Source organism: Homarus americanus, unplaced genomic scaffold (assembly GCF_018991925.1).
Source record: "Homarus americanus isolate GMGI-L3 unplaced genomic scaffold, GMGI_Hamer_2.0 scaffold21314, whole genome shotgun sequence".
Taxonomy (NCBI): domain Eukaryota; kingdom Metazoa; phylum Arthropoda; class Malacostraca; order Decapoda; family Nephropidae; genus Homarus; species Homarus americanus.
The window spans coordinates 2189694-2211096 of NW_024720811.1; the positions used below are offsets into that span (position 1 = coordinate 2189694).

Genomic DNA, 21403 nt, shown 5'->3' on the forward strand with positions numbered 1-21403 from the left:
CCTTTCTGCTGAACCTCCTTCGACAGGTACTGCCGTTCACCGTCTCCCCCTCCTCTCACTAACACCCCCCCACCTCCAACAACTGGTACCCTCCTCCCCCTACTATAATGCCCCCTCAACTACACCTCCCTCCCCTCCTACCACCATACCTTTCTCCCTTACTCTTCGCCTCTCACAAGAAAAACAAATGACTGTAGAAATGAGTGACCTTCAACTTTGACATCTAATATATATTTTCATTTATGTGACAAATAATAAAATGATCACAAAGCTATCGTTACGATTGATGTAGTATTTTCAGAAATAATAGATACGATAACATGGGTAAACAACCGTACTCTTTTACCAGCCCCCCCTCCCCCAGATCAGGTTTGTGTCAAAGTATATATGCAACAAATATCCAACAAACGGAGGGAATTAATCTATGAGAAACGAAGGAAGGAAAAACGAAACAAAAAGAAAAAAAAGAACATTAAAAAATAAAGCAACTCATCGCAGCTGCGTGAATTTCACCAGATTTCACCAATATTTGTCTGGTTCTCACAATTTTATGTATTGGAACCAGGCAGTAAAAACTGGACCCAAAACCCGACTGTGGGGACCTGCCTTTCCCCTTGCCCACCCCCACCCCCCGGAAAAATTCTATTGGATGCCCTTGGGTTTACCGTTTATGACATGAAGAAATGGCCCAGCTTGCTATGGCCGGACATTTATTTATATCTCATAAAATCCCCCAATGTTTATACAAAGGAATATTTAAAGGCCTATAAATCACTTGATACGCATAATTATGTATACTCAGCCATTTGCATGCGGTTGTATATCTCCCAATTACAGACAAGCAAAAGTGCTACTGAATTAGCGCCAAGGCCACAAAATATAAATGAACGACGTCAATAAAAAGTATTGACCACCACCGCCGAGCATAAAAATATGAAACCGCGCGAAAACTAACCGTGTACAGTATCTGCGATTACCAGCGTCTGTTGGTCGTCTTTCATATTCTATTTTATTCTATTCTATCGACCTTTGGGTGGTTGATACAGTACATAATCGGAAAGCTTTTATGTTGATAGCTAACCAGTGCCGGGGCCTCTTTGTGGAGGCCCCCCTCATTATAACTACCCAAGAGGGTGGGGTGGCGAGTGAAGCGAGCCTAAACATCTGGGAGTTCCGGGGGGCTTACAGCGCCCCCCTAGAAAATTTTGAATTTTGAAGCCATACGCAGTTATATTGAGGAAATTAGAACATTGAGAAAATTTTAATTAACTGTATATTTATTGATAGTGTACAAATTCCCAACACACACACACACACACACACACACACACACACAAAAGTGAGACATGACTGGAGTCATTCATGTGGTTTCAAGTCGACCAGCCCTGATATAGCTACTACCGCACATGTCAAAATTTTTCAAGAGACTTCACAGAAAAGAATATATTATTAGTTATTACAGAGAGATGATTCTTTGCATTATTAATCAGATAAACCTCTACTCATATAATGGTTCTGTCCAAGAATGCATGTATAGGTTTCTTTAAGTCCAAGGTTCAGATAGATTCAGAATAAGTATTAACTCAACTATAAATAAAATTGAAGTTTTGCATCCAATAAATAAAATATTGTAATATGTGGAGGCCCCCAGATTGTGGAGGCCCCTGGGCAGCTGCCCACTTTGCCCACTCCTGAATCTGGCCCTGTAGCTAACTGTGCATGCAGAGGAAATGTCACATGATGGGGATATTTGTAAGATATTTGATAATGTTTATTATAAGAGTCATTCGATGTTAGCATATCACTTGACTCTGGGTTCACGGACACCCTCATCATCTCTCTTACACACCCACGCTGGTTCCCAAAAAACAACCACCGCACTGAAGTTAAACCCCTGAACACCTTTAAAGATTAGTGATATTGCGTCCAGCCATTAAATGCACTATCTCCGTGGCAGAGAGACCACGCTAATTTTCTCCCAGTACGACCAACATTCATGTCCTCGATTGATCATCCGAAATAAAAACTAAGTATTGAACAATAAACTTATTCCTGAATTATAATAAATAGAAGGATTTTCATATACCCCCAGGGTGTATATATATATATATATATATATATATATATATATATATATATATATATATATATATATATATATATATATATATATATATATATATATATATAATCTCGCTGTGTGGGATATTTTACGTTCATACTGGAGAAAAAGAGCCCCCGGTTTCTATGGTAACACAGTGTCAACAGTCGGCCATGACGCACACTGCATGTTACAACTAAAAGAACGTTTTTATTGCATGTCATAGTAACATGGGAAGATCTCGGAAAATCACTAGAACTATAGGTGTATCGAACTGGTGTTTATCTGGTTTGATTATAAGGGCACTTAACAACCTAGTTAACATTGCGGCAGAGGACCAGTGGCAGCCTGGCGTCACTCAGTAGTGTTGCGTTATTGGTAGAATCGACCAACAAATTTTACACGCAGGTTTACACGCAGGCTGTTAATGCCAAGTAACGCTATATAGCTAATTGTTGTTCCTTTATTTTTATTAAAAAGTATCAATTAAAAGTTTTAAGGGACATCTGAGAAACATTTCTTTAATTTTCTGGATACAGTATACTGTAGTATGTACCAAAATTAATTCTAAAGTTGGTATCTTTACACCAATCAAAGTGGGCAATAAAAGTGTGCGTGGCAGAGGTACATGTTGGTAAATGGAACACCATAGTAATAGAGTACAGTACACTTCTGGAGGCCGCGTGAGTGACGGTCGTGACTCATGATTCTCCTTGTGAAGTTCTGACCCGCGTCAGTGTGGTCTAGGTCGTTATTGGAATAAGGTGCGCACAATCGCGCTCCCTCTCCCACCATGTCGTAGTATTGGTCGGGTCTCGCGTTATCAAGAGGTTAAACATCGGCCCGTGATTGATATGTTGTGGAGTGCTGATGATGGTGACAGTCAAGTGTTGGGTCGCGAGTGGGACTGGCAGTATTGGGATATGAGGGAGGTGGGGTGAGGACGAAAACCATGACGCCCTACCAGGAGGGCACCTCACACTCCAGCGACAGCAGCGGCAATTCTGAGGACGGTGTGGCGCCCCTCCACGATGACCTGCGTAGTCCTGGGTCCTCCCCGCGTGCCAGGTCTTCTTCGAATTCCAGGTACTACATGACCCGTGAAGCCCAGGTCGGGATGCCAGAGGACGGGGAAGGTGTGGTGATGACTGACCTGGAGGACGAAGAGGGAGCCGCCAGTCCCCCAGGAGGCGTCGATGACCACAGTGGCGAGGATGATGACCACCACGAAGGGTACCTGTGGTCACGAGAGGCTGCGGTTTCCTACGACAGAGAGGGTGGACGTGGTGTGGTTGATGGTATTTCTACACACAGTGTTGACGACGATGACGACCCAGAGGTGTGGCTTAACACTGTATCTTGCCCTCATGGTTGATTTAATACCGCTCTATCAGGGTGTGTTAATTTGCTGTTATGTTATAATGCTGTTTGTAGTGCCCTCTCATGCTGTTATCGTCTGATGTAATGCTGTTTTCAGTTCACTATCATGCTGTCTTGGACTCCTGAATACTTTTATGAGTACGTTATCATGCTTTCATAGTATAATTTAATGCTGCCACTATTCCTAATACACTGTCATGCTGACATACACAGTATGCTATAATGGTATCATCTGTACAATATCGTGGTTTTTTATGCTGCAATGCTGACCTTATTTTTACGCCATGCAGTTATGCTTCCGTTTGTACACTGTCATGCAATAATGATTTCTTAATATTGTAATATTACACCCGATCCTGGAATCCTGTGAGGGGTGTGGGAGAGGCGTGGGGTCTGGCGTAAATAGTTAATGGTAACACACGAACAGACCTGACAGGATCTAACTCATTTCGTGATTGAAATATAATTAGCTGGGTTAAATATAATTGGTACGCGAAGAATAGTAAGACATTATTTACACCACAGTTCCCAAAGGTTACAAGAGTGATGAGACTCCGTGATCGCAAGTAATAACAGTACCCATTGAGAGTAACAGATACACGTGCGTGACTGTCGTTTTCATGAGTGATACTGTTCTTCTCATAGTGTTAGTGTGAGGTACTGTCCTCCGGAGAGTGACACACTATCCTCTATGCATACTAGTGGCGTCACGATGAGGAAGTAGGTTAGATGTTATGTGTCTCACCGTAAATAACTCGCTCCGGTATGCTGTACTACACTGTTCGTGCAGTTATGTGATGTCTCCAAGGTCGGTTATAGAATAAAACCCAACTAATCTAGCTTAAATTAACTCTTGTGGGACAACGCTCCCCCTAGCCTATAGTAGCAAGTCAGTTGTAAGAAACCCCCACCAAACTTAGATTCGCAAATAATGTATATTGTCGGAAGCCTTATTGGTCTTGGCGTTGTATCGATTTCTTTCATATTCACACTTGAGTTGTTAAATCATAATTAAAAGCTTTGAGTTCACTAAAGTCTGTCACACACGCCCAAACTTCCGCTTTGATAGCTTACTTTATCTTATTCGTCATTGATTGGGCTGTTAGGCGCTTGGGTCACGTCACACACTGTTGGCGGGCCTGTATCTGGCTCTAGAATGCATCTGAACCCGTGCCAGTGTTCTTCAAGTCTGGTCTCACTCCAAAAAAGTTTGCCCGGAAAATGTTCTGGACTTTTTATATTTTTAACCTAAGGCCGAGACCTCCACTAAAGCGGGCATCCGCTAGTTTCAGGGATGAACCCTTAACAGACTTGTCTATACAAACAAGTTGCGCAAACAAATCCCAAGGACGGATCCAGTCAGGCGGTCCCCCCTTTTATCAGAAAATTCCAATACTTTTTCTTTAATGCAGTAGTGTACTCAGGTATTTTTGTATGGTAAAAAGTAATTACTATTGACCTCAGAATATCTCCTAATATCAAGTGCACATGGCTTCAAAATGGCCTCAAAATGCTCTTGATAGGCCCACTTTGCTCGCCATATTCCCCCACCCAAAATTTTGTGACCCCCCCCCAAAAAAAAGTGCAGGGGAGATTGGTAAATATTCGCTCTGGCGCCCAGTCAAGTTCGGCGATAAGGAAATGTTTTTTAAAGGGTAATTTTGATGTGCTGAACATGAATCCGCTATTCGTTTCTTATGCAAATGCATATTGCAAGCTATAGGGGAACGAGTTCCCTCAGAACGAAAATATATGACGCTGGATCCTTGCTGATTGCCAAACTAGAACAAGTTGGGAAAGATCCTTGCTAGGACTGAGGAAGTAGCCGAAAGAATGCAGGTGGTTGAGGCCTTAGCTGGGCCACGGGAGGTGGCGGAGAGCAATGCAGGATTACAAGAGGTTCTACAGCAGCTAGGGACTCTGAAGAAGTGTGTCGAAGAAATGACAATTAGCGGACGTACTGTTAGGGGAGAGGAGGAACAACGGGAACGTTTCCAGCGCAGAAACAATGTAAAAGTTTTAGGAGTCCCTGAGAACCAGGCGGAGGGAACTGAGAGTAGGATAACACATAAGATGCAGTTTAAGAATATTTGTACAGAGGTTCGGAAGATGCCATCAACCCCTCAGGAGGTGAGGAGGCTGGGACAAAAGCAGGGGGATAAGCCTCTTCCCCTCAGGAACACACTAGTGAGTGAGGAGGAGAAATGGGAGGTTATTCGGCAGGCAAAAAACTTAGCAAGGAGCAAGGCATCTCGGAGTGTATTCATTCACCCAGATCGCACGGTTATGCAGGGGGGACAGCACAAGAAGCTCCTGCAGGGCTTGAAGCAGGAGAGGGAGGAGTCGAGGAGGAACGGGGATGGGTGTACATGGGTTATATTCAGGGGGAGGGTAGTGGAAGCAAGGGGTGTGGTTATCTATGCTAGGCAAGACCTTAGAGCCAGCCAGGCGAGGGTACAGAGAGAGGATGGTTTTGAAGAGTCCAAGTGGTGTAAAATTAAATTAAAGGGAAGGGACTTACTTATTGTCGGGTGTATCTACAGATCCCCAAACTGTGGCCCAAATCAAAGGAACTTAAGAGCCTTAATAGACAATGCAGCAATGCTCAACCCTAGCCGCCTCCTTATCATGGGGGACTTTAACTAAGGCGACATCGACTGGAGAAATGAGTTCACCCCAAATGACTTAAATAACCCTGCTACTCTTTTTGTAGAAATTCTGAAAGATAATTTTCTGTTCCAACATGTTAAAGAGATCCGACACATTACAGAGGGGAGCAAACACCCAAGCCACTAGACCTCATCATAACAAACAAGGAGGGTATGGTGGCCAAACTGGAACACCTTGCCCCAGTTGGCACCAGTCACCATATAGTGTTGTCATTCAGATTTAAATATTGCCTAGTTCAAGATAAGGCCAGGCCAAGGTGCAAATATTACAAGGGAAATTACAACGGGATGAGAGATGATGATGAGGGGTATCCACTGGCCTGACTCATTAAGGCACGAGAACGCAGACACTCCACTGAATATCATAACTTGTAAAGTGACCCATTTGATCGATAAATATATACCCAAGACCAAACCCAGTGCCTTTAGGAATACGAGGGGATCCCTACACATGAACCATGAGGCGGTCGACAAAGTTAAGAAGAAAATCCAGAAATTTAAGACATGGGTTGGGTCAAACGATGAGCAGGACAGGAGGATGTATGCAAGAGCCAGAAACCAAGCAAAGATAGAGTGTAGAAGAGCTGAAAAGGAGTTTCAGAAGCTGGTTGCAAGCGAGGTCAAGTCAAACCCAAAGGCATTTTACTGCTATGCAAAGTCGAAATTAAAAACGTGAGTAGGAGTATCAGACTTGAGGCTTGAAGATGGTAGTTATGCAGATTCTGACCAGGATAAAGCTGAGGCATTGAAACGCTTCTTTTCCACGGTGTTCACAAGAGAGGATGCGATTAACCTTCCTGCGTTTGAGGACAGACAGTTCGACACAGCACTGACCCCACATTGTGTTCACAAAAGAGGGTATTAGAAATAAACTGTCAAAGCTAGAGGTCCATAAGAGTCCCTGCCCTGACATGGTGCATCCTAGAGTGCTAAGAGAGATGTGCAACGAGCTTGCAGAGCCCCTGAAGATCCTGTTTTGTAAATGCCTGGATGAACAAAAGGTCCCCAGTGAATGGAAAGTGGCTTATGAGAGTCCTATCTTCAAGAAGGGCGATCGTCACTCCACGAACAACTATAGACCGGTGAGCCTGACCAGCATAATATGTAAAGTACTTGAGAGTATTATCAAAGATGCCGCGATGGAACATCTACTACGAAACAACCTTGTAAAACATTGTCAACACGGTTTTATGCCAGAGCGCTCCTGATTAACACAATTGCTCAAGGTATTGGATATTTGGACCCATATTCTGGAACGGGGTGGTAATGTCGACAATACTGTATATACCTAGATTTTGCCAAGGCTTTTGACAGAGTACCCCACGAAAGGTTGAAAATCAAACTGGAAGGGTACGGAATTCGGGCAAATGTCCTAGCGTGGATAGAAGACTCTACATGATCGCAAGCAGTGTGTGGTGATGAATGGCACGAAATAATCATCTGTACCTGTCAAAAGTGGGGTACCACAGGGCAGTGTATTGGGCCCGCTGTTGTTTGTTTGTTTCATTAATGACATGCCTGACGTTGTATACTCCTTCACAAGGGGTCACAGCTCAAGATTGAAGAAGCCGCAGGTCCAGAAAACTGTGAGGGCAAACTTTTTCGGAGTGAGAGTTGTGAACTCTTGGAACAATCTACCAGAAAGTGTTGTGACAGCACCGAGTGTGAGCTCTTTCTAGACCAGACTTGACCAACACTGGAGCAGGTTCAGGTACATTCAGGAGCCGGTGCATGCCCAGTACCTGCCAGCAGTGCGTAACAGAGACGTGACCGATCGCCCAAGCGGCTAACGAGCCGATCAGTGGTGAAGAGGATAAAAGTAAAAGTAAAAAGTAAAAAAAATACAGTACTTTCGGTGATGATACCACCTGTTATCGGTTCACTATTTACTACTAATTGCCGATCACTATTTACTGCCAATTGCCGATGTCAGCTGTGACAAAGAATTCACATTAGAATTCATCAAAATTTACCACAATAGGCAAAAATTACAGTGATAAAATGAAAAAAATAAAACTACTTATGACAAACATGTTCAGAAACTGAGAGAAGTGGATCCAGAAATGGACTGGAAACACTCGTAAAGTATATACATAACATGAGAAGTGAATATAGAAAATGAATAAATAAAAGTAACGACCTACAAAAAGTCTGGATGTGGTACAGAAGACATACGAGTACAGATAGCAGCTGTCCCTCTGTGGTAAACATGTTCTTATGAAATCTAAAAGTGGATTGAGCATTTGTGCCAATACTACTGTACAGTGTGGAGGAAAAATGCATTTAAGTTTATTTGTGCAGATAGCAGTCTTTATTCTCTGTTTTCTCATTTATCATCATTTTATTCATTATCACCAGCACAGACACCATAACTATCACTCTGCTTCATCAGGCACCGCCACCATGTTCACCACCCACACCATCACCATGACACAACCAGCGACTTCACCCACTGTGCCTTCCTACAGAGTTGGTGGACGGAGAGTGGCCCCGTGGCTACTGTCAAGCTCGTGTTGGAGACAGGCGTGGGTGTCATCACAAGGGCATGGCCTCTCCACCAACCTGCCCATGCCCTCAAGGCTCAGCTCAGCCTTACAACACAGGTTCCAGCTCATTTTCTTCAGGTGAGACTTCAAGTTCCTGCTTTAAGTATTTATGGGGAGGATTTCGTTTTAGTTTACGCTCAAATTCACACTTGCTAAGCCTTACAGAGTAAAGACCAACTTTAAAGTTCACATCAGGAAGACAGTCTCGAAAAATTAACCAAACATTTTTTTTTTGCCGAATTAGTATAAAAATAGTAAATGGCATCGGCACAAAAGTACTGCCACCTTTTGCAAATGCTAAGTGGTAAGGAGAGAAGCGTTGTCAAAAACGAACACTGTTTTTCGTGTATAAATATTGTAAGTCTTGATTGATGTGAATATACAGTATTTATTTTTTTATGGATCTGTAGATTAGAAGATTTTCACACAAGATCGTTTATTGTGTTAAAGATAGTTTGATGGGTAAAAAGTTGACCAAGTTGTTACCATCAGCAACAATGACATAATTATCTGTGTATGTGGGCGTGCAGCTGGTGGTACGTGGGCGTGTGCTAAGTGACGAGTCTACACTGCGCAGTGTGGGCGTTGAGGCAAACGAAACGGTGCAGGTGGGTGTCTCCTCTAAACGCCCACACAGCCACCCACTGACCCTCCTAGCTCCGACTACGCCCACTCTCCCTACACCAGACGTCATCACCGTCATCGTGGCAGAAGGTGGTGTACCTAGCCTAGCCTGGTATTATTAGTTCCTAAAGCTAAGTGCCTCTCTGGATCATGTTCTCTGATCTTATTTGCTTTGGTTCTTTTTTCTTTCTTTCAAAATTTGCTGAAACTCGTTTTTCTGTCTGATTCTCTCGTTGGTTGTTTTACTTGGAAGGATAAAATTCTGTAAAAAAAAAAGTACTAGCATTGAAAAGATGTGTCGCGAGAATAATGAAGAAAAGTAGGAATAAATTTCATGATTTAAGTGCATCAGTGATGACTAAAAGAACTGCATTAAACTATATTTCCAGTAATTACAGTATTATCAGAAGGGACGATCACTTACTGATGTTATCACAGGATGATGGTGGTGGGGGTGGCATAATGGTGGTCTAACAAGCTGGTACACACTGGTTGATCAATAAAACCAATATAATGGAGGTGGGGGAGGGAGGGATTATGTCATCGGGTCACGGCTCGAATTCTCAAAGATTATATTACATATTTTCCAACATATATTGATGCTACTTCTGCCAATATTTATGTGCAAGGGTGACTGGGGATGGTGGGGAGGCCAGTCATATGTGCACACACCTTCAATTTATGGAAAATTTAAAGTATGATTTGCTGCAAAACAGCCCAGAGCACAGTCAGTGATATTTTTTATACTACCACCAGTATAGTACAGTATTATTATCAGACTCCTACCTTAAACTAGCTTGAGATAGAGAAGTACCCCCCACCTCCTTCTTACCTTCGAAGTTAAGGAAGGTTAGATTTGTTTAGTACAGTATTTGGATGGGGGACCACCTGGGAACACCAAATGCTGCTGGAAATAAGCATCTGATGACTTTGTTGGCTATCCTTAGTCAAACTGCCTGATCTCGATTATTACTGTAACTGTGCGTATTATAAAGCGCCAAGGAAACTTTGTGTGTAGGAGTGATAGATTAATTTTTACAGTAATAACTTTACGTATACTGTACCTGTACATTATTTGTTAACGACTTTTCAAAGGTATCTGATATACATACTGGTAGTATATATATTTTTTGTCATTCTTTTGCTGTGCCATATGTAGTGACAAAGGTAGTGACCAAATTTTACCACTGACTCTTATCATGCTAAAAATATATTGAAGTTCGACTTGACCTAGTTTAATGTTTGTGTCTCCAACAATTCCATTGTATACCTGTCACCTCCTCATTGTGTGTTCCAATGTCTTCAGCCTTCTCCAGTATGCTCAGTTTCTTCCCCTCTGCATTTTCAGAAGTCCCAAGCATATTCATTGATCTCCGGCAAATTAATCTACGTTAGTACTTCCCCCTACTTTTGAGTTTTGAATGATGGCCCAGCCCAGATGAATGTTCAATGCCAGTATTTACATTACAATAGCGTGTTTGCCTCCCCTCCACCAATTCTAGTGTTCCCCTCCCATCAGTTTCAGTGTTTACTCATTCTTTCCCCTTATCTTCCCCCTGCATTCTTGGTGTTTATCCTCTCCCGAGTTCTTGTCGCTTTTAATGTTATTACCGTGCTTTAACAACTTAGGTCATTAAGCATGTAACACAAAGCCAATAACAATAAAATATTATGTGAGGTAGAACACTCTGTCTACTGAGCAAACTGCAAGGTTACATCTTCCTAAGCTTACTTGATAGTTACTTTCCCTGTATGTTCAGTGCCTCCAGCAGTGTTGATGTAGGACGTCGACTATATTATACTCAGCTCCCTATTGTATTCATTCTTGTTACGTGGCTGTTCTACCAAGAGTGAGTTTTTATTTAATTTCCTGAACTTCCCATTGCAGGTGGAGGAGTGGAGCGGGAGGTGGTGGTGGAGGTGGAGTGGGGAGGCGGTCACAAACCCTGGCTTGGGGGTTACAAGCACATACTCTCAGGACTATACTACCACAACGCCTCCACACAGACCTTACCTCCAGCCAGAGCCACTCCAGGTGTGTCACAACAGTTCATTTAACTTTCTCCCCCCAAATTAACTGCCTCTACAGGGGTGTATTAGTTTTTCTCTCTAACTTTAACTGTACTTAACTGGTTATACATAAACTTTCTTTCATAGCTTTCAGTGTAAGAACATTATTATCCAGTATTGGTCAGTACCTCATGTCTGACCATGGGAGAAAAATAAAAAAGGTGATTAACTCATTACACGAAGCACTGATGGACTGACAGTTACGTGGGTCCTTGGCCCATTGGGTTTTTGGGCTAACTTCAGGAATTACAGCAGCTACACATTTGAGTTCAATTTTCTCAGGAGAGGCTAGTAGCTCGTTAAAAATGTTGGGGGTTGAAGCTTTACATTTGCTCTCTGAGACAACATAAATAGTGGGGCAGCTAAATGCAAATTTTCAAGAGAATCATGCTAATGGTGATACAAGCACCAAATTTGGCATGGTAATTCTCTAATGGTTACTAGTCAAGTCTGCCTGATTGACCATTTGAAAATCCAAGATGGCCACCATATTGACCTTCAAAAGTTGATTTTTCTTATAGAAATTGATGTAGTTGGTCAATCTGAGTGATCTTGGTGTCGATATGTATGTTTTCAAGCATGCTCAGATGATTTTGTATAGTTTTAAGTCCATTGTAACATTTTTATCCACATAAAATAACACTTTTAGTAAAAAAATATAATAAAAAAGAACTTCCTAAAAAAAAAGGACTCACTATTAGCACTGGTTCCTGTGACTTCTCCTGACAGTACATCTTTGTGCATTTACTGCTGTTCACATATGCAGCTGCAAAGTGCTGTGTAGGAAAGTCCAGAGCGAAAGCATTTGCATCTCTGGTTGCAGTCTTTCTTACAGGAACATTTGGTCAGCTCCTGACAGCATGATGCAATCGGGGGAAGAGTCGTCCAACGTATCTGCCATGTCTCTCCCTTCTGCGTCCATCCCCAGTTGACAGGACTGCTGGTTTCTGGATTGGTGATTGTTGCCTGGCCCCAGATGATACCAGCCTGGTAGGCAGCCCGCTTTGCATGTTCCTTGAGGGCTGCCCGGGTTGATGGAATGGAGTCATATGGTCTCTGCTTGCGGGAAAAGAGATTTAGTCTTGCCTCATCTACACCAGTGGCTGCACTAGATCTGTCGTACACGAGGAAAACACTGCAGGTCAACATCAGCAACTGTTGTTGGACATTGGCCGAGTTAGGTGAATGTTTCTGAAACTTCATCACAGACATTCCATGTCTGCCATGCAGATTTCTTTCCTTTCCCACGGAAGCCAGACACAACGTCACAGCCAGTGAAAGCATGAAAGTATAGGATCCCACTAGCTTTCTTAGGCCCTATCGTAAAAACTACATCATCAACTGGAATCCATCGATGACTGACTCCTTGGCAAAAGGCAATCCACATGTTATCAAGACCAAGCTCCTGTAGTGATGGCAGTACAGATACTGCTATGGCAACCACGTCAGTGTCATTGGCTTTGATGATGAGGGACTTGCTACCTTCCATTGCTGCATCCCTAGCATGCACAAATATTCGTGTGTCTGCTTCCTCATGACAGCATGGAGCCACAGCTTCTAGGGACTTCTCTGTGTTGCTAATGGCATCTTCTCCCTTTGTCACAACCACCGTGCTTGTCGTCTGTGCTTCACACTTTTTCTCCACGAGAAAATGGAATAGTTCTGTCTTGTTTTTGTCATCTTGCAGAAAGCTTCTCCAGTTTTTGGGAGTCTTACTGGCTCCTGTAACTGGTCCCCTGTCCTCGTTTCGACCTGGCCTCAGACTTCAGACTTGACTTTTTGTACACATCAAACACTACATCCACCCTATTGTATTTGGTACCATAGAATTCCACTTTGGGCAGGATGTCTTCTCTGACATAGGCATCAAAAGTCTTTGAGGTGCGTGGAGGCATGGCATTGATCAGTGCTGAGCCATCTATGATGATAGCATCTCCATGTGGTTCTCTCTCTGTAGCATTAACTTGTGCTTGAAGAATTTCAGCCAGCTGTGACTTCTGACATGTATGAAGCTTGCCATTGTCACTGAGGGAGGCAGGAGCTGACTGGTTCTCATGCTTGAAGAATTCTTGCAAGTCTTACTGTCTGTTCTGACTGGAGATGAAGTCGCGACAACAGCTGACAGTCATCTTTCAGTACCTTCTCTTTGGAACTGCGAACAACGTGGTCATGTGTGAAGAAGGAGAATCTGTTTTTCTTGGTTGGATGGGAGAACAGACATTTACCTTCATTCTTTAGTCCCTCTAAGAATGACTGGAATTGCTCTTTTCCCCTGTCATGGTGTGTACCAACTATTTTAGCAATACTGTATCTGGATCTACAATGTTCTTTGTGTCTAACACCAGAAGGTCAGATGACTCTTCTTGGAAAGGGTTGCCCATCTCCCGCAGCACCTTGGAATGTGCTTCCACCTTCTCAAAGAAAGATTTCTGTGCACTCAGGGTCTGCTCATAATGTCGGCTGCTGGTGGTGGTTCCATCTTTTGCACCTGACGCAGCTTCATATCCAGCAACAAGACGACTCACTTCAGGTCCAGCCACCATCCACCTACGAAGTGCTGCTGGGTCCTCAGTCAACCCAATTGCTCCTCCATCGCCTTTAATCACTGCATTGTTTTGTTCATGGACTTGATCAATAGCAATGGCAGAGAACTCTCTTCCTGACTTGTGGACAACAAAGTTCCCCTTGTAGAACGCCCTCGCTACCTCTGGATGTTGTTGCTCAAGGCACATCATGTCTCGAAAGTGAATTGGAAGCCATCGGGCATAATTAACATTGTTGTTTTCAAAGAAGTAAGGGATCAGCTCTGAGAGTGCTTCAAGGTAGTTTGAAATTGCCTTCCCTGAATGAGCGGATCAACATGAAGATGGTGAGCTCCATGTCCAGCACAAGGTTCCAGAATTGGAACTGTGAACTCTCAAGCCTCCATTGTTTATACCAGTCTTCAAAGTTGACCTTTCTGACTCATCAAAGCAATAGTCCTGGTATGCCTCCTTCATCAGTTTGTACAAGCTGCATGCTGTGACTTGATGTGCTAGTCTTGTCTTAGTTACACTTGATACAGACAGAAAAGACTCTGCTGTACCAGATGAAGCCACTCCTGCTTCAACAAGGGAACCGGTCCAACCACTGTCTTGTAGCAGCATTCCTAGTGATCTCAGTGCAGCCATCTCTATGTGAAGTCCCCCGAACATAATAACATACCTGTCTTCTCCATACTCAGGTCAATGCCATTGGATTTGTTTTGCCAGGGCATACAGTGGCTGGTCAGCAGCTATGACTGGGATCTGACCTGGGTTCAGAAAAGCCACTGTATCACGAACCTTTTCCTTGACATACTTGATGGTTGCCACAGGATGTGCCTGATCTTAACTGATTTGGGGTTGGTTAAGCAGCATTTGGGACACTAAGCTGTTGCAGTATGACATGCTTTTTCTTAGCTGACACTGAACCCCATGCTGGGTTGCACAGCAGTGATGTCACCAGTGTGCCCTGGTAGTGCCCGACAATCACTCCCTCACATGCAGAGACCCTCTGCATGCTACCCTCACCTAGTTGGAAAAAACATAAAACCAGTACATAAAACCAGTCATAAATAAGACAAATATATACAATATCTGAGAGTATCAGAAATAGAAAAAATCATCTGAGAATGCTTGAAAACATACATATCGATACTAAGATCATTTAGATTGACCAACTACATCAATTTCTATAAAAAAAAAACATCTTTCGAAGGTCAATTTGGCAGCCATCTTGAAAAATGGCCACCATCTTGGATTTCCAAATGGCCAATTAGACAGATTTGACAAGTAGCCCCTAGGGTATGATCATGCTAAATTTCATGCTTGTATCACCATTTGCTCTACTATAAAGCACTACTATAAAGCACCACATCATGGCAGGAGAATTACAAACCTCATTATGAGATCACAAGTCTCCTTGGGTCCTGAGTAACTTTTACATCTGACGTTTGGAAACCTTATACAGTACATATATTGATGAAAATGTTGTCAGCAGTTCATTTCTCAAACAAGTTGATAAAAAATGCAGTTGCAGCTTTAATGCCACCAGTGAAACATCTCAAAATCTTGCCAAGTTTAGCTGTAGCAGTGCTGATCATTTGCCTTACTTGCATATCGAAACCATCTGACTGTAAATAATCAGCTACAGTGATTGTTAAATAAAAAATTTGAATGAAGGTGAAGGCTACTAAGATGGTTTCAAAATTACAAAGACTTTCCATCAATTTCTGCATGTCATACCACACTAATCTTCAAAAGTCAGTTGATTTTTTTTAAGGATAACTAAAAGATTCTTTGACAGGTTTCCAAAACCAACAAAATTATTTTGAGGTGCTCTTGTTTGTGATGTTGTGTGTGTCCCATCTTAGCTTTCATCAGTGGTGTGACATATTGTGTTGGTGGTGTGTAACATCTTGTTCTGGCATGGGCCCTTTGGTCCATGCCAGACTGCCTAACTGCTCAGTCCGCCCAGATCATAACACATTATATCAACAAGGCAAATCTCGTCAAGGGCCCAGGTAGAACACTTATCTGTTAAGGATATTACCATACGTATTGATAATGTTCGGTAACTCATAATATTTAATGATATTGTTTGGAAACTCATAATACTTACCGATAATGATAATTTTCAGTAACTCAGTCTTTATTGATAATGCTCAGCAACAGTGTTTATTGATAAAATTTCATAATTAATGGTTTATATAATTACAGGTATTAAAATACACCATAATGAACTGTAATTGAGGTGGAGTATTTGAACTAGTTATTCCCTGTCACAGGTCAAGTGAGTCGGGGCACCCAGACAGTGTGGGGCTACGGGCGTGGATGCCAGACCAGCCGCACCACCCACACTCAGACCACATGCTTCCACCCGCTCCTTGACACACCAACACCTGTCCTCATCACTCCAAGACCTTACAGTCCTACCCATCACTATGACATCACTAAGGTGAGCAATAGATGTATGCTTAAATATGCCAATGAAACTGTGTGCCAATTATTTTGCATTTCATGTTATTGCAATCTAATTCAAATTCCAACATAAACTTCTTGAATCTATTACAATATTATACATGTTGAGCATAAGGAACAGATCAATGCATGAGTTTACTGCTTTGTTGCAAGATAAAATATGTAGATAGGTCTGGTGAGATGGTGAAAATTGCATGTTATTATTGTTGTAATCTTGTAAATTATAACATTAGACAAGTGTTAAAAGATGGCAAAAATGTACCATTAAGTAAGAGGAAGGAGATAAGTTTCAATGTACATATATGTGTGGACAGGTAATAGCAGTGCAGCAGGCAGTGCGTGGTTGGTTGGCACGAAGGTATCTGCGACACCTGCGACAGGTATCACACTTCTTGGTTCAGAAATTTTGAGAACTCATTTTCACTTATTTAAATGAAAGATAGTGACATATTCAAATGATGCATACAACAACGAAATGTCATAAATAAACGAGCATTTTTATGTAGGTACGAGAGTCTGAACGCTTAGCAACGGTAAAGAGTGATACTAGCAGCCCTACCAGTGTGCAATCAGACACCAGCAGCAGCTCCACCATGGAACACAAGGTGAACCCCTAACATCAACCATCATTCCATCACCAATATGTCAAGGGATCAAGTCCTGCTTGGCCCAGACACATGTGAGAAGGGTGTTATCCAGTGTGACCCTCACTACCACACATCACAGGTTTCCTCTGAGCAATCCTGTTTCCTCCTGTACTAACACTGGATAGACCAATCACCCAGCAACACAAGGTAACCCACCCTCATCCCAGCAACACACGGTAACCCACCCTCACCCCAGCAACACAAGGTAACCTACCCTCACCTTAGCAACACAAGGTAACCCACCCTCACCCTAGCAACACAAGGTAACCCACCCCCACACAACACACGGTAACCCACCACCCCCAGCAACACAAGGTAACCTACCCTCACCTTAGCAACACAAGGTAACCCACCCTCACCCCAGCAACACAAGGTAACCCACCCCACCTCAGCAACAAGGTAACCTAACCCCACCAAGGTAACCACCACCCCAGCAACACCAGCAACACAAGGTAACCTAACCTCACCCTAGCAACACAAGGTAACCCACCCCCACCTCAGCAACACAAGGTAACCTCTACCCTCACCCTAGCAACACACAGTAACCCACCCCACCCTAGCAACACAAGTAACCCACCCTCACCCTAGCACACAAGGTAACCCACCCTCACCCCAGCAACACAAGGTAACCTACCCTCACCCTAGCAACACAAGGTAACCCACCCTCACCCCTAGCAACACAAGGTAACCCACCTCACCCTCCTCACCCCAGCAACACAAGGTAACCCAACCCTAGCACCCCTCACCCTAGCAACACAGGTAACCCACCTCACCAGCAACACAAGTAACCCACCTCACCCTAGCAACAGAAGGTAACCCACCCTCACCTCAGCAACACAAGGTAACCCACCCTCACCCTAGCACCACCCAACTCACCCTAGCAACACAAGGTAACCCACCCTCACCCCAGCAACACAAGGTAACCCACCCTCACCCCAGCAACACAAGGTAACCTACCCTCACCCCAGCAACACAAGGTAACCCACCCTCACTCTAGCAACACAAGGTAACCCACCCTCACCCTAGCAACACAAGGTAACCCACCCTCACCTCAGCAACACATATTTAGAGAGTGATCTGAGTTCACCCTCTGCTATTTATTGGCTCCTCAAAGATCTAGTATCAGTATGAAGATTTGGATCTGTTCCTAAGATTACAATATTATTCAGCTAGTGCCACCAACTGTGGAATAATATTACAGTCATGATAACGTTAAACTATTCATTTAAATAGATTACATAGTCTAATAAACATAATCTACAACAGAGTATATACCATACTGTACACAATACTTAAAGTGGCTGAATGAATACATGTACTAACAGTAAGTTTGGGGAGGGAAGGTAAAGGTACTTGACATGATATGCTCTCCCTCAGCTGCCCATCTGCACTTTTGGTTCCCTGATTTTTTGTGAATACTGTAAGTAAAAAACAAAAATAATTTTAAGAATTTTCAACTACATTACATTTAAAGAAGGTTTGGTCACCTTACCCATGACATTGTCTTTCTGGCCTTACTAGTACTGCATTACTTTATAAAATCTTAAGATAATCCATCCTAATTCCAGTTCCATGCCCATCTTACCTTCTCTTAGTACAGTACGTATTATTATTATTATATACAGTAAACTGAAATATAAACTTATTTTCACCCCAGCAGACATGGCAGCAACCAGTGCCCATGACAGAGTTATACTCACGTCTGGAAAGCTGGCGCAGAAAACAGGTTGACCAGGTGAATGCGACACTGACAGGAAAACAGCGGAGACGGGCACTGGTGGCCCTTCTGGACAAGGAGACTGAGCTGCTAAGGTCCCTGGAGGTTCACAGAGCAGTCCGTTCTGGCAGACGGAGAAATGCTGCCATAGCAAGGTTTCTGCAGGAGGTAATTGATTGTGCCGGCACTTTACCTGTTATAATTAATAAAGTGCATTCTGTTTTTATAAATCAATTCTCATAACTTTTATTGTTCTACTTATTATTTATGAAGGTAGGTACAGTATAAAGTAATCATGAATGTGGTCACCTGTCCTGCTAACCTTAGGTGAATGAAGTCTTCAAACTGATAATTCTTGACTCCCATAGGTGTCACGTGCCCAGGTGTGGGAGGTTGGTGGTGTAATTGGAGGAGGGGTGGAAGTGGAGACACCAGATACACAGCCTATAAGAACCTTGGCAGCTCTTGCCACAGCATTTCAACAAGATGCTACAGCAGAAGTTCGTGCTCAACAGCTCAACACACTCTCAAATACAGTAATTAATATTTTTATTGTTTATAGATTTATGGATGATTTGAAAAAAGAAAACCAGCTAACACAGTAAATTACTATTACAGCACCACATGCTTCTCTGTTACTAGCTTGGACCATATGATGTTAATAAACTCTGCTCTTATATTTGGTTTGTTCTTCTCAGTCTACCATGCAATATGCATGATATTTATTGTTATGAGTGCTGCATTATGTGCCTGGAAAGACTATATGATATGATAATTCATAATACCTGCACAAAAGTAAATGCTAATGTGTGTCCGTGACAGGTAGAGCAATACCACCCCAGCCGTGGTGATGGGCCAGCAAGCTTGCGCACTGCAGCAGAACTGAGGAATCTAGCACGTCGGGGACTGGATCTCTTGTCACGTGGTACCTCTGACAACAGGTTAAGGGGCCTCCGCAAACGACTTCACAGCCTCATCATTACCTATCTCCACCAAGTAGGTCACACCCCACCATAACCCATTACAGTACCTGGTTGGGCATAACCCTGTCAGGTGAGTCACATTTCATCACCATATGAGTCATAACTCATCACCAGGAGTCACCATATTACCAGGTTAAATCAGTGTATTGACAGGTAACTCATAGTCCACCACTAAGTGAGTAACAACTCAAAAGTGAGTCACAACCACACTTTCAGTTGTAAGAACAGACTACCATTTCTTCCTCAGATGGAGGGGACCCCTAGTAAGCCAGAAGCCTGTGTTCTATGCAGGGTTATATGGGATGGTTATTTTTTCTGACTTGACTTTTGACCACTCTCAGGAATCTGCTCTGAGTGCCCTGGAATTGAAGATGGGCCAGAACAACAGCACAGTGATGAACTGAACATCATATAGTATTGCTGTAGTGTTCGTGGTTTATTTTTCATATTTCAGAAAATACTGTAGTTAAAAAAAATTAAGTTTTTCAGTAAAGGCCATCTCATATCAAAAGGTTCTCATGCTGAAGTATTCATTCTTTTTCCTGTAGGTTCAAGGTTGTGTGTCATCAGTGGTGGCACCTCGCTCTATTCGCGCTGCTGGTGCAAAACCTGTTCTGCTGTCTACCCGAATGACCTGACAATATGACTTCAGGTTTCTGCTATGATTTGTGGCATTTTTATCGTCTGACACTCTGTACAAAAAACCATAATCAACATATCCTACAAAGACATGATCATTCCTGCAGTTACTGTATTGTGCTGTTAGGAAAATGTTTGTGTTTGAAATATTTGTATAAAATAACTACAGTATTAGTACAATATATATTTATCAATAGCATATGTTTAATTTTAATGTTATCTTCACCTATGATTTGACCAATCAGAAAATGAGGAGGAGCTGTAGGGAATCTCTCTTGCTGAAATCAGTGAGAAACTTATGATCCCTTGGGTAATAAAAAATGAATTGCAATTTGGGCAGCACGAGGCAAAGTATTTTAACTAAGTTGGCCCTAATGTTCCAGCCTTTTGAAAAATATTGAACAAAAATGTTGCATTTTAATGACATATTAACATCTTGCTCTAACTGACTGAATATCAATTACTGTATTATAGCTATGAGGTACAGTACTGACACTTAAAACAAACACAGAAACGACCTGACGTAATCCATAGAATCTTCAATCCTCAGGACAACCTCAGTCAAGCAGTTGAGACTCTTCACTACCATGTCTCCTGCAAGGTTTCTGGGACTCTCAGGCTTGAACTTGACCTCCTGGTTTGGACTTAAAACTAGCATTTGAACCCCACTCCTAAAGAATGGCAAACGCTTATGAAGTGCTCACAAATTGCATAATACAGTATACTACTCTTTAATACATAAATGATAAAGTGCAGTACTACTCTTTAATACATGAATAAACAACATGCTGTAATAGAATAATTTGCTTATAAAGTATAGCACCAGATTTTGTCACACAAAATTTTCTTGTAATTTACGGTCATATTTCAATAAAAAATACTAATTAACTCTCTCAGTTAAATTTACTATAAACTCACTCTGCAGGTAATCTAGGACTTATTCTTCATGGGTCAAGTCTTCCCAACACGTGACAGTATTCATTTGCTTCCCCTGAAGAACCCAAAATTTGTTCTTAATATTCAATTA

At 42.5% G+C, this 21403-nt stretch overlaps 2 protein-coding genes across 2 annotated transcripts; both read left to right on the forward strand.

Moving 5' to 3' along the window:
• The first annotated feature begins 2766 nt into the window (after nucleotides 1-2766).
• Nucleotides 2767-9751, forward strand: LOC121861258. Its single transcript, XM_042358904.1, has 3 exons — nucleotides 2767-3440; nucleotides 8619-8774; nucleotides 9227-9751. The coding sequence occupies exons 1-3, from the start codon at nucleotides 3054-3056 to the stop codon at nucleotides 9440-9442; spliced, it is 759 nt and encodes a 252-aa protein (XP_042214838.1). The 5' UTR covers nucleotides 2767-3053; the 3' UTR covers nucleotides 9443-9751.
• Nucleotides 9752-10616: 865 nt separating this feature from the next.
• On the forward strand, nucleotides 10617-20575 carry LOC121861246 (IQ and ubiquitin-like domain-containing protein). Its single transcript, XM_042358894.1, has 9 exons — nucleotides 10617-10710; nucleotides 11209-11355; nucleotides 16198-16367; nucleotides 16705-16770; nucleotides 16897-16995; nucleotides 18698-18922; nucleotides 19123-19290; nucleotides 19577-19750; nucleotides 20286-20575. Exons 1-9 carry the CDS (start codon nucleotides 10617-10619, stop codon nucleotides 20373-20375), a joined length of 1233 nt encoding a protein of 410 aa, XP_042214828.1. The 3' UTR covers nucleotides 20376-20575.
• Nucleotides 20576-21403: the final 828 nt, after the last annotated feature.

What these genes read in the sequence shown, in the direction of transcription:
- LOC121861258 (XM_042358904.1), top strand. Translation starts at nt 3,054, where the DNA reads ATGACGCCCTACCAGGAGGGCACCTCACACTCCAGCGACAGCAGCGGC. An exon ending in ACGACGATGACGACCCAGAG is followed by an intron (nt 3,441 to 8,618) that starts GTGTGGCTTAAC and finishes GCCTTCCTACAG; the next exon opens with AGTTGGTGGACGGAGAGTGG. An exon ending in TTCCAGCTCATTTTCTTCAG is followed by an intron (nt 8,775 to 9,226) that starts GTGAGACTTCAA and finishes GTGGGCGTGCAG; the next exon opens with CTGGTGGTACGTGGGCGTGT.
- LOC121861246 (XM_042358894.1), top strand. Translation starts at nt 10,617, where the DNA reads ATGTCTTCAGCCTTCTCCAGTATGCTCAGTTTCTTCCCCTCTGCATTT. An exon ending in TCCAGCCAGAGCCACTCCAG is followed by an intron (nt 11,356 to 16,197) that starts GTGTGTCACAAC and finishes TCCCTGTCACAG; the next exon opens with GTCAAGTGAGTCGGGGCACC. An exon ending in TCATTACCTATCTCCACCAA is followed by an intron (nt 19,751 to 20,285) that starts GTAGGTCACACC and finishes TTTTTCCTGTAG; the next exon opens with GTTCAAGGTTGTGTGTCATC.